The sequence below is a fragment of the Magnolia sinica genome, chromosome 11 (genome assembly GCF_029962835.1).
Source record: "Magnolia sinica isolate HGM2019 chromosome 11, MsV1, whole genome shotgun sequence".
NCBI classification, from domain to species: Eukaryota; Viridiplantae; Streptophyta; class Magnoliopsida; order Magnoliales; family Magnoliaceae; genus Magnolia; species Magnolia sinica.
This window is the reverse complement of record NC_080583.1, coordinates 16,654,688-16,667,963: the sequence shown is the minus strand read 5'-3', so window position 1 is coordinate 16,667,963 and position 13,276 is coordinate 16,654,688. Positions and strand designations below refer to the sequence as shown.

The window sequence follows — 13,276 nt, the reverse complement described above, 5'->3', positions numbered from 1 at the left end:
GCAACCAATGCATGTGTTAAAGTACTAAGTGACCACCTAACTAGTAATCAATAATCCAAGCTTTGCAATATCTGTCCTAGTCCGCATGACCATACCGGATGGATTTAACACCCGATCTAGAGTACTCGGCCAACATACGCACTTATCCAGCTTATCGAGTTATTCTGAAAACTCTATATTTGACAAATTTCGACTAAAATCAATTTAAAGCAATACTTATATATATATATATATATATATATATATATATATATATATATATATATATATGTACTTTTAAGAAAGAATATTGTTTGCAAAAGTGTAATAAAAACAACTTGATACTGCCAGCGGATAAGTCTTCAAGTGCGTATTTATAGTTTTAGAAACTTGATGTAGCTGTCATGGGATCTTCCCCACGCAAATGTGTAATTTGGAATCAATCAAGCTGCTTTCCTAGCGTACCTAAGTCTGGCCAATCGAGGACCTTTCATCATAGTACACTAAAGTACCAACTATAATTACATAATTTTAGGTTCACCTCACCTTTAAAGGGCCTTCACCCATAATCTAATACAATGAACGTGTGACCAATCCACACCGTTCATTACATTCACCGAATCAATTTATATTAGATATATAAAAATACTAGAATGAGGATGATATACATACCCGATGTAAGTACTCCAAAGTTTTTCTTTCTCCCTTTCTCTGTTGTCGTAAGTAGCCTTTTTGTTAATATTTAAGTTTGACTAGAACTCTTTTTATCTTGAGAGATGCGGGGAGGGTTTAGAGGTATATTTAAATTAAACGAGTTAAAGATTTAGATATGATAAGAGATAAGGTAGATTTAAAATAAATAAATAATAATAAAGATAAGATAAAAAAATATATATTTTTATTAATATTATTAAATTATTCACGGCCCTTACACATCTGATGAAGACAGGAGCAATTAGAAAACACAAGACTAGCCAATAGTCAACATTCAAATGAGAAAAAATTTCTCCAATGGGGCCCTCTCATTAGAAGAAGATTTTGGATCCATACATGTGTGCCATTTGTAATACTCTATTATTAGGAGATTTTAATCATACAATCCCAGTAATATCTACACCAACCTCCTGCTAATTATGTCAGGATCATTCCAGTGCATTTTCTGCTTTCCCTTATATTTCCCTAATTTAATTTTAATCCATACATGTGCTTGATTTATTGATGTGGCTATCTAACCATATAATCCATGGAAGTTGAAAGAAACTAATGAAATGAATTTGTTGAACATTTTTCATGCTGCTTGTTGCTAGTCATTTAAACCGATTGTTGGATTGATTCTGCTGAGTGACCGCAAGGCTAATTTTGCCATTGTGTATGGTGCTTTTGTTGTGTGGCAAGTGGTGGATTGCTTAAAATGCTTAAAACGTTTAGGGCTCATTCATGGTTATGCTCTGTACTGGGGTGATCGTTGGTGTAATATTGAAATGTCAGATTGACCTTTTGAGTGGTGCAGATTCCATAATAGCTGATGCTGATTCAAAAATTCTTCGTATCTTCCTACCCTTTTGAGTAGTGTAGATTGGCATCAATTGCTCCACAAACTATACCATATTATCTCAGGATTATTGGAGTTTAGTGGATTATTCCTAAAAGATTAAACCCATAGGGTGGAGATGGGGCATACTTTTCAAACAAAAGGGGATAGGGGGCATTGGTCCTGTCCCTAGACTTATTTTTCAGCTGTAATTGGTTTACAGGTTATTGTATATGGCTTTTAAATAATAATGTAAACTGAATAGATTATGCGTTTGACTAGCTTTACAAGTGCTTTCAATGAATAAAGTAGATATTCATACAATAGAGCCTGGCCGGTGAATCTTCCAAAATCTGCAAAACATATAAGGAATTGATTTTTTTTAGAGCCCTAAGAAAGCATTAAAGCATACAAACACTAAACAGATTGGATGTCTTCCACACCCATCACGGTGGGCTCCAAATGCAATCTAGAAGTTTTTAATGATGGACATCCCATCCTCCCCTCGTGTGGTCCATTTAATAATGGATTAATTGTTTTTTAGGAATTGGGGAGAGCATTAATGCAAGTACATGGTGGATAGATTGGATGTATCATATTCATATCATGAGTATATATTAATCATTATTTTCTAACTTGTATAATGCATTTTTAGCTGTAATGACTTTACATGAAATATGAAACATAGTTTTTTATCAGGTACAAGATGACATCCAAAGGTTGTAATACGTTTACAGCCTATAAAGCCTTTCCAGCCAAATACATGCATCAAATAACCCTTGTAATTAGATTATCTTTAATCCATTTACACTAAAGAAAGACAAATTTGTCATTTTCTTAATTAATAGTAACGATATTTTAGTTGAAAGGTGTGGGTCTTCATATGTAAATAACAGGGTTTATTTTTTGGGAAATAGTTTAAGACTAATAGCTTTTCCGGCGATAAACAAAAGTAGAGACGGTTTATGAAAAAAAAACAATTCCCAAGAATAAGCCGAAAACTGGGCCCACGAAAAAACATTCATCAACAGGCGAGAAGTCATTTCTGTATGTATATACGGGAGAATCCATGCCATATTTGTCTCCTCACTTTCCCTTTCCTGCATTCACAAACTCCATAATGGAGCTCGCACGTATGAGCTTATGGGCAATTTGGTCATTTCTCCTTGTCTTTCTTTGGATCTGCCGCTCGCTTCTCCAACGAAACTGACCCCCTTGCTTTGCTCAAATTCAAACATCTAATAACCGACTATCCTCTCCATTCCTTCAGCTCGTGGAACCATACTCTCCACTTCTGCCACTGGCAAGGAATCAAATGCGGTGGTCGACGGCATCCTCAAAGGGTCACGGCCTTGAACCTCACTGGCCAAAACTTGGTGGGTTCCATATCGCCTTTCATAGGGAACCTCACCTTTCTCAGGATCATCCATCTCTCTGCCAATAGCTTCTATGGGACGATTCCTGAAGAGATTGGCCGGTTGTTCCGCTTGAGGTATCTCCGTCTGACCAATAACACATTCACTGGAGAAATTCCAACAAATCTGACCCACTGTTTCAAACTCCGAGTTCTTGATCTTTACGGGAATCAGCTCACAGGGAGGATTCCGACTGAGCTTGGCTCTCTATCGAAGCTCACCTACTTAATCCTTGGTCGCAACAGTCTTGCAGGAAGCATCCCACCTTCACTTGGAAACCTTTCGTCTCTCACACTCCTTTATCTCTCAAGAAATAGTCCGGAGGGCAGCATCCCAGATGACCTTTGTCAGTTGGTGAGCTTAAAGTTTTTAGGCATAAGTATAAATAAACTGTCAGGAACGATTCCGCCTCGGCTCTACAATCTCTCCTCTATTGTCATTTTTGCCGTGGGATTTAACAGATTGCATGGAAATCTTCCACCTAATATAGGCCTCACTCTTCCTAATCTCCAAAGGCTCTATGCTGGAGGAAACCAATTCACAGGACCCATACCAGTTTCATTATCCAATGCTTCCCGACTTTTTCTTATTGAACTTGAAAACAATAGTTTTAGTGAATCTGTGCCTCTGAATTTTGGAAGCCCCAAAGGTCTCACCTGGTTCAATTTGCGGGGCAACGAACTTGGAATTGGAAAAGCTCGTGACTTGAGTTTTCTCGATTCTTTGACCAATTGCAGTAGCTTACAAATGCTGGATTTAAGCTTTAATCATCTCAGCGGCATGTTGCCGGACTCCATAGCTAATCTTTCGACCCAACTGACATGGCTATCCTTTAAAAGTAACAGCATATTTGGAAGCATCCCATCTGGAATTCAGAATCTTGTCGGCTTAACAGTACTGAGGATGAGGTATAACTTTTTGACACGTACAATTCCCATTGGTGTTGGGAAGCTTAACAAGTTGGAGGTACTTGTATTCACATGGATTATCAGGGAAATTTCCACCTTCTTTAGGCAACATCACCAGATTGTACCGACTCAGTTTCCGTGAAAACAATCTATCAGGGAGCATACCTACAACTCTTGGTAATTGCATAAACCTGAACATAATATACCTCTTCAATAATAACTTTAGCGGTACCTTACCCAATCAACTTTTGACGCAGGGGAGGACGTGAGGTCGAGCACCGTCTTCCTCAAGAGGATAACTATTCCGAATCCACGGAACTTCTCTGGACTCCTCACAGAGACTTCTCGAATCCACGAGGAAAGAAAGCAGAAAATAGAAATAAATTCTAATAAATTCGAAATTGATTGATGAATAATTGATAATTTCCTAATGTGTCTCCTTACACTATTAATATAGGAAAAAAATAAACTAAAATTCGTAATTAACAAAAATAGCAAAATTCTAACTCTAATAAAAATCCTAATTCTAATAAAACTCTTCTAAGGCCTAATTTCTAAAAATAAAAATTGCAAATAAACTTTCTCTAGAAGAATCCTAGTATAACTAAAAGTTATTTCTAAAAGGAAAGAAAATCTAAAACTCTAAAAATATTTAAAAAATCGGAATTACTAAAAATAGTAAAATTTTTCTAAAAATTCGTTTTTGAGCTGAAAGCGCGCCTTTTCTGACGAAACGGACAGATGCGACCCACAAAGTGGGTCGGTTCACCTCGGATGGCCCATTTCAGTAAAGATTGATAGGTTGTGCGCCCCGTAACGATACCTGGATCAAAAGTTATAGTCAATTCACGGTCCATCTTCTTTTGGCTCAACCATGCTAGGAACGTGTCTGTGACAGGTTCTACATCAGACCCCTCCACTTGAAAAAAACTCGTCCTCGAGTTACGCAAGAGACTTGGCACATGAGTCTGAGATAACTTCTGACGCCGATGTTCATTAAACTTTTTTTTGTACTTGGCATTAAGCTTTTGAGCCGATACGATACATATACTCATGCTTTCCTTGACTTGACTAATATCGATTAATTCCTTCACATCTGTCTTCAAGATTTCATATTTTTTTTTGATAATGTGGGCAATTAGGCGGACTTACCCCTGCGATAGGATCAACGTGATTTTGCATATCTCGTATGGGAGGTAATTTATTAGGGAGTTCATCGAGTACAACCCCCTTGAACTCCTGCGATACTGGTTCCAAATCCTCTAGGATATTTACAGGCTCCACATATTTTTTCTCTTCAACTACTGCATATATGTCTCCCGTTTCCTCAGATTGTTTAACAAAGGCCTGTTCAGTCATGAGAGATTGTCCCTCCACTTTAGAAGTCTTGAGTTGGCTCACCGTTCCCATAGAGGTCACATGTTTTCCACTGATGAATCTTGTGGTTTGTTGCAACTCCGTTTTGACCCAGTCACCTCTCGCCGACAAATAATAGGATTTCTCTGCATAACCCTTTAATGATTGGTTATCTTGCCAATAATTTTGATTTTGTTGGAATAATACCTGATCGTAATTGGTAGGGAAGAATCGCATGCACAATAACTTCTTCATCCGCGACCACGTGTGGATTGGCACCTTCATCCGTCTCGTTCGCTCGAGTTGAAGTTGTTCCCACCAATCTGAAGCTCTGCCCGTCAACTTGTAGGCCACGAGTTTAACTTTCTTTTCTTCCATTATATTCATGTAGTCAAAGAAACGTTCGACTTTAAGCAACCAATCGAGGAAGTCCTTGAAGTAGAGTTGACCATTAAAACTTGGAAGATCGACTTTCATCTTGAATTCTTGATCCATCTGATCCATCTGATCAATGGCTCGTCTAGGATGCTGTAAAATCATGTCGCTAGATCCCACTTTATTAGGAGGGATCCTGTGGTTCACTGATAGCGTCGCCCTACGATCAATATGATTACTAATTCTAGCAATTGTTGATGGTGGATCACCACCATGAACACGGAGCTGCCCTAGGGCCTCCGCCAAACGATCCGCCATGCGATCAATGGAAGCCTGTAGCCCTTGCATGGCTTGCCGATTCTCTCGTCGTGCTGCTTCGAAAGCTGCCGCCGTTAAAGGTAAATTCCCTGGAACACCGCCCATGGGATTGTTGCCCGACCCGTCGTTAGAAGCCATCAATCCGAGGAGAAACCTCGCTTTGATACTAAACTGACGCAGGGGAGGACGTGAGGTCGAGCACCGTCTTCCTCAAGAGGATAACTATTCCGAATCCACGGAACTTCTCTGGACTCCTCACAGAGACTTCTCGAATCCACGAGGAAAGAAAGCAGAAGATAGAAATAAATTCTAATAAATTCGAAATTGATTGATGAATAATTGATAATTTCCTAATGTGTCTCCTTACACCATTAATATAGGAAAAAAATAAACTAAAATTCGTAATTACCAAAAATAGCAAAATTCTAACTCTAATAAAAATCCTAATTCTAATAAAACTCTTCTAAGGCCTAATTTCTAAAAATAAAAATTGCAAATAAACTTTCTCTAGAAGAATCCTAGTATAACTAAAAGTTATTTCTAAAAGGAAAGAAAATCTAAAACTCTAAAAATATTTAAAAAATCGGAATTACTAAAAATAGTAAAATTTTCCTAAAAATTCGTTTTTGAGCTGAAAGCGCCCCTTTCTGACGAAACGAACAGATGCGACCCACAAAGTGGGTCGGTTCACCTCGGATGGCCCATTTCAGTAAAGATTAATAGGTTGTGCGCCCCGTAACGATACCTGGATCAAAAGTTATAGTCAATTCACGGTCCATCTTCTTTTGGCTCAACCATGCTAGGAACGTGTCTGTGACAGGTTCTACATCAACTTTTCAGCATTCCCTCTTTTGATTGAACTCCAAGCTGGAAACGACTTTTTCACTAATCTGCCACACGAAGCGAGTTACTTGAAAGCTCTTTTTTTTTTTTGGAAAGAGCTATATATTGTTATGGACAAGTATACAGTAACGATTTGGGAGGGACCAGCTAAGAAGCAGGCCACTCCTATCATATGAGAAGAACAAAACCAGAAAAAACAAACAGGGGAACAGAATATTCAGATGAATATGGCACTGTGCCCAGCTGCTGGAGAAAAGGAGGAAGCAAAACATGTTGTCCCGGGCTGAAAGAGGTCTCCCATGAGAGCAGGAAATGATCGAAGGCAGGAAGAAGATAAAGGCAAAGGAAGAAGATCGAGATTCAGCCGATCCCTGTTTTTGGTTCGACTGATCTGATAAAGCCAAAGTTTGATGTGTCCAGAAGAATGGAGCCTCTGATGGGCCTGGGGAGGTCATCCTGGATGAGATAGAGCTTGTTTGGGGCACCCCCACTTGCCAATTTGGCCAGACCGTTAGCTACAAAGTTCCCTTCCCTGTAGATGAAGCAGAATCGGATATTAAGGGCCTGGGTCAGATGTTGAATTATCCCTAAGTGGTACCAAATGTTCCAGCTTCCTAATTTATCTGGATTAGTCGCTGCATCAAAGACTACCCGAGAGTCAGTTTCAGCCATTATCTGCGACAACCCTCTGTCCCTGCAATGGATCAATCCATCAGCAAGCACACGGGCCTTAGCCGTAGTGCTGGAGACAGGGCCATATCTATTGTGGAAGGTGAAGATAAGGTAGCCAAGGTGGTCTCTGCATATGCCTCCTCCACCCCCCTCGCTCGGATTTCCCCTCTCTGCATATGCCCCCTCCACCCCCCTCGCTGAACTTGAAAGCTCTTGGAACATTCAATGTTTCTAATAACAAATTGTCAGGCAAAATTCCAAGCTGGCTAGGCAATTGTCTCAGCCTAGAGTATCTCGTGTTAGATGGGAACTTCTTTCAAGGATCAATTCCATCAACACTAGCACTTCGATACCTGGATCTTTCACGCAACAATTTATCTGGGAAGATACCAAGATATCTGGAGAATTTTGCTCTAGAGTATCTAAATCTATCCTTCAATAATTTTGAGGGTGAATTACCAAAACAAGGGTTCTTTGGAAATGCCAGTCGGGTTTCAGTTTCTCGGAAATGGTAAGCTTTGTGGGGGTATTCATGAATTACAATTGCCTCCATGCTCTAGCCAAGCTTCCACGAAACGGGGGAACTCTCTTGCTTCAAAAGTCAAATTCTCAGTAATTGGTGCTATCCTGTGTCTTATATCATTTTTATCTTTCTTTACCACTCTCCATTGGGTAAGAAAGTCGAGAAGGAAACTTTTTTCTGTGTCTTCGGTGGAGGATCCTTTTGTGAACGTGTCTTATGTGAAGCTCTTTAAAGCAACAGATGAGTTCTCTCTTGCCAATTTGATTGGAACTGGAAGTTTTGGTGCTGTATATAAAGGGATTCTAGATCGTGTTGGGACTATGGTAGTAGTGAAAGTCTTCAACCTTCAACGACAAGGAGCTCTGAGGAGCTTCATGGCTGAATGTGATGCCATGAGAAACATTAGGCATCGGAATCTTGTGAAGATCTTAACTTGTTGCTCTAGCATTGATTTTAAGGGCAATGATTTTAAAGCTCTAGTTTACAAGTACATCTCCAATGGAAGTCTAGAGAAGTGGTTGCACAGGGAGGGCTATGACTAGCCTAGAAGGAACTTGAAGTTTACTGAAAGGCTCAACTTAGCTATAGATGTGGCTTCTGCACTGGATTATCTACATAATCATTGCCAAACATCAATCACTCATCAAGATTTAAAGCCAAGCAACATTCTTCTTGATGATGACATGATTGCTCTTGTGGGTGATTTCGGGCTAGCCAGGTTCTTATCTGAGGTTGCTCAAAGCAGCTCAGTTGGGATGAAAGGATCTATTGGGTACATCGCTCCAGGTAACAATTTCATCTATTTCCTATTATTATTATTATTATTATTATTATTATTATTATTATTATTATTGAAGGATCCACACCTGGCAAGATTCTCTAATTAAGATCTAGATATACAAAGCGGTATACATACTCACTTGCACCCCCCACATGAATCACACCATAATAAGGTATGATGATTTCTTTTCTGTTAATGGCCTTAGGTTTTTTTCCTCTCTTTATTTTTTTTTTATTACATTAAAAATAACAGCAACTCATATATTCTCTTGATGATTGAGGAGCTTAGTTCTTTCATTTGAGTAACAAAGCCTTATTCAATGTAGAGCATCTTTACAAGAACATATAAATTCATAGCACACCAATTGATGTTAGGAATTCAGATCTTTAGTAAAGGAAAAAAGGCAAATAACTTGTTTAAATAGAATATTTCCTCTCTCCCTCTCTCTTTCTCAAAATTCTAACTTTTGATATTATTTGTATCCAAATGGTCTTTTTTGACCACACGCACCACATGTGTACTCGAACCCATGACCTCGTATCCAAATGGTCTTTTTTGACCACATGCACCACATGTGTACTCGAAGTACCCATGACCTCGGTGTTGAAACTCACTGTATACCAGTGAGCCATGGTCACTTAGATTCTAACTTAAGTTGTATAAATTATAGAGGATGCGATGGGCGGAAAAGTATCTACACAGGGAGATGTTTACAGCTACGGAATCCTTCTACTGGAGATGATCACTGAGAAGGGGCCAACTGATGACGTATTTAAGGACAATCTAAGCCTTCATCATTTTGCTAAGTTGGCTTCAGCTGAACGAGTAATAGAGATTGTTGATCCACAACTGCTCTTAGAAGAAGCTGAAGCTATTCAAGGCAATGAAAATCAAATCAATACAAGAAATAGAATGCATGACTGCTTGATTTCAATGGTCAAAATTGGTGTGTTGTGCTCTATGGAATCTCCAAGAAAACGAATGCAAATGAGAGATGTTGTTGCTGAAATGCACACAATCAAGGACTTGTATCTCGGGTTCATGATTCACCGAGACAAACAAGTTAGGTCGCAAATATTTGATGAAGGTTTGTCTTACCTAGGGCATTACTAAGTTACTATTGGTAGTTATTTTGAGAAAGATTTCCAAATGAAATGAGTTTGTTGACTGCTTTCCTAAGCAAGCTCCAGATATATTATTTAGTCTTGGGGTTAAAAGTGTACTTGTATTGATATTGAATATATGAGAAGATGTTTCTTTTTCATCCTCTGTTCATATTATCAATGATATAGGGCATAAGCACTCTTGAAAAAAATAAAAAAATAAAAAAATCTTATGTTAGGCAAAGGGAGATTGTATCATGAATTTAATAAGAAAAAGTCATCATCTTATTATAATAAGAATAATATTGAATTACTAATATAGTTTATGCTAAAGTTTTCAAAAAGACATAACAATCTTAAGAAATTATTACCATTTGGATTGCCAACTTGATATTAGTTTGATGAGGTGTTCATCCAATGAGTTTAGAATAAATGAACTTGTATGATACAATGGGTTCATCTAATTGATGTAATTCTTTTGCCTAATAAATGTGAATCATTGCTACGTTTTCAAATGTATGTTGATGGTTAGAATTATCAGACCATGGTAGTCTATGATGTAATGGATGGTACACATAAAACTGTGAATACCAATAGAGGTGAGCTAGGCCGAAACAGGGATGGGACGTTAATATAAAATGGGCTAAGCTGGAACAGAGATAGATAAAACTAAATGTTAATAAATCCTCCTGTGGGGAATCCTGATGAGGATGGAGGGGGTAGAATCTTTAGATATCACATGGGTAAAGTTATCTTTGCCTTTCATAACTTCTATGACAGGGTCACTAATAATGTGGCTGAAACACATGCAGCCTTTGACAACATTAATTAGTATTGCATTGACTTGGGGCTAAGGAATGTTATTATGTTATCAAATTCCATTTTTTTTTTAATGCCATTTCTAATCCCCTTCACCAGCCCCATGGAAGATTTGGTATTAGGTGGGGGATATTTTCCATTTGAAAATTGTGATAAATTTTAAGAAATCCAGCACTTTTAGATAAGGAAATTTAGTGGCATATGGCTTAGGAATACTTGCGAGCAAGCCTAATTGTTTGTGCCATAGTTGGGGTGAGCTCCTACATGAGATTTATGGCTTGCTGGCTAAGGACAATGCAGGTATGGGATGCTTAGTAGGCCTTTCAATGGCCCGGGCCTGGGGTTGGATTCGGCCCAAAATTTGAAATGTTTCAAGTCAAGTTGTTTCAAATTTTAGATTTTGGTAGGCCAGAGCCCCGCCCATTGATAGCCCTGATTATTTGTATCATGTTTTCTTTTTTCTTTTTTAACCTTGCGCCCTCAAACAAAAACAAAAACAAAAAAAAATAAAAATAAATAAATAACAAAAACAAAAATAGTGGGAGGCAGCCTGCTATTCGTTTCGTTACTATTGAAATCAATTGAGTTGGAAGTTTAAGTTGTAAAAGTTACATAACACATTAAATTTATCCAGCCAAGATGTATGGATTATTAGATGAATGGATGGATTTTCTTGGTAGCACATGTACAACAATATTAGATTATGCTCTTGTGGTATACATTCATAAAAACAGAGCCATCCTTCCGCTGAGACCCATTTCAAACAAGCACTGGACTGTTTTTTTTTTTTTTTTTACACACCCCACACACTCGCATTGTAGTGGGATTTCACCACCTATGGGTACTCGAACCTTGACCAGGTGTTGAAACTCCTAAGAGTCTACCACTGGAGCAAGAGTAAGGACCCAAAGCACTGGACTAACATCATGCTTCCATGTTGAATTGGTAAACCCATGTACATTCATCAGCTACATGATACCTTGAATATCAAACATTAGTCATATAGCTTCTAAGTTTCCAAATTTTCTTATGAATGTGTCCCAATTAATTAATGGAACTTCTTCTTGTATTCGTCTGCTATTTTAATAGTGGCTCCAACCTGTTGAATGGCATACGTTCATGTGCTCTACATATGATGGAGGCCTGTTCTTTAGGTGGGCTCTAGCTCGAATGTGGACTACTGGTAAATCCTCTACTCGCCCTTTTTCTTAGTAGGACTATTGCTCATGTTTAAATATGACAATCCAAATTCTAGGCCATAGCACATTGCTAGATGCAAGTGAGAGTAAGATACCAATAGCTATTCAAGTAATTAAAAATAACATTAATAATAAGATTGGAAATGGGTATCCACTATCCAGTCAAAGTTCATAGTACATGGATTGATGTTAGAAATTCCTAACTTCAGGAAAAGCAGAAATGCTAAGTACTTGTTTAAATGGATTCAACCTCTATTTTTATTTGTATATAAGTGGTTGCCTACATTCTTGTCGAGAGATATAAATTACCAAGTATGCAATAGGTGGTAAATCATCCACACAAGGAGATGCTTATAGCTATGGGATTCTTCTACCGGAGATAATAGGCCAACTGATGACATGTTAAAGATAATCTTAGCCTTCATCATTTTGCTAAGTTGGCCTTGCCTAAACAAGTAATGGAGATTGTAGATCCATTTCTCTTGGAAGAAGCCAAAGTTACTAAAGGCAGCGGAAATCATATCAACACAAGAAATAGAATGCATGACTGCTTGAATTCAATGATCAGAATTGTTGTGTTGTAATCAAATGGAGATGAAAGAGCTCTTTCGAATTGCCATTTTCAGAGAGAGAGAGAGAGAGAGAGAGAGAGGTGCAGATATAGGGTTTCATTTTTCCATTCTCAGGTTGGGAGGAGGGAGGAGAGCGTTTGAGGAAGGATTTCTCAGAGACTTCATCAATATCTAGAGAGAGGAAATTTCTTCACCAACCATAACCATGCTTACAAACTTCATTGGTACCGGTGTGGGATTTGGTTTAGGCGTTGGCTGTGGTTTTGGAATTGGATGGGGCTTTGGAGGGATGCCTTTGCATCTCTTGGGTCTTGGTGTAGGTGGAGGCTGTGGGGTAGGGCTTGGCCTATGGTGGGGCTTTGGCACTGCATTTGGTAGTCACTACCGGACTGCTGAGGTCAAGTTCCAGGGCTTTGATTTCAACAGGAAAGATGAAAGCGGTGGAAGAGAAGTAACGGGTCCAGCAAAGCAGGTCGGGGAGATTAAAGCGTCACACCAAGTCTAAAACTTCATTTCATGAATACCAAAACAGAGGATTTATAAGGTTCTATACGAGGATTCTATGCATGTGGTGACCATGGTTTTTTTATCATGATCATTCTTTTGATTGAAACCACCTTTGGTGGGGGATGTCATTGAAAACCATTCAGATTGGAAGATCACCCCCCTGTAGGTTACCATATAAAGGGGTTTGGGTTTCCTCCTTGGAGGATTTCCAAGGCATTCCCCATCCACATTGGGCCCATCAAATCAATGATTTTGGTCACACAACTATGGGCCCCACATGTATGCAATTCTAGACATCACCAAAGTATACACTGCAAATGAGAAGGACCCTGCAATTCCTCACCAAAAATATATTCTTGTTGTCCTCCAAAGGGG

The 13,276-nt window shown here is 38.6% G+C and overlaps 1 protein-coding gene across 1 annotated transcript; it reads left to right on the top strand.

Moving 5' to 3' along the window:
• Positions 1 to 2,630: 2,630 nt before the first annotated feature.
• Positions 2,631 to 12,899, top strand: LOC131218037 (LRR receptor-like serine/threonine-protein kinase EFR). The gene is made up of 8 exons (XM_058212719.1): positions 2,631 to 2,665; positions 2,781 to 3,891; positions 7,146 to 7,293; positions 7,647 to 7,908; positions 7,958 to 8,304; positions 8,569 to 8,706; positions 9,372 to 9,581; positions 12,715 to 12,899. Exons 1-8 carry the CDS (start codon positions 2,631 to 2,633, stop codon positions 12,897 to 12,899), a joined length of 2,436 nt encoding a protein of 811 aa, XP_058068702.1.
• Positions 12,900 to 13,276: the final 377 nt, after the last annotated feature.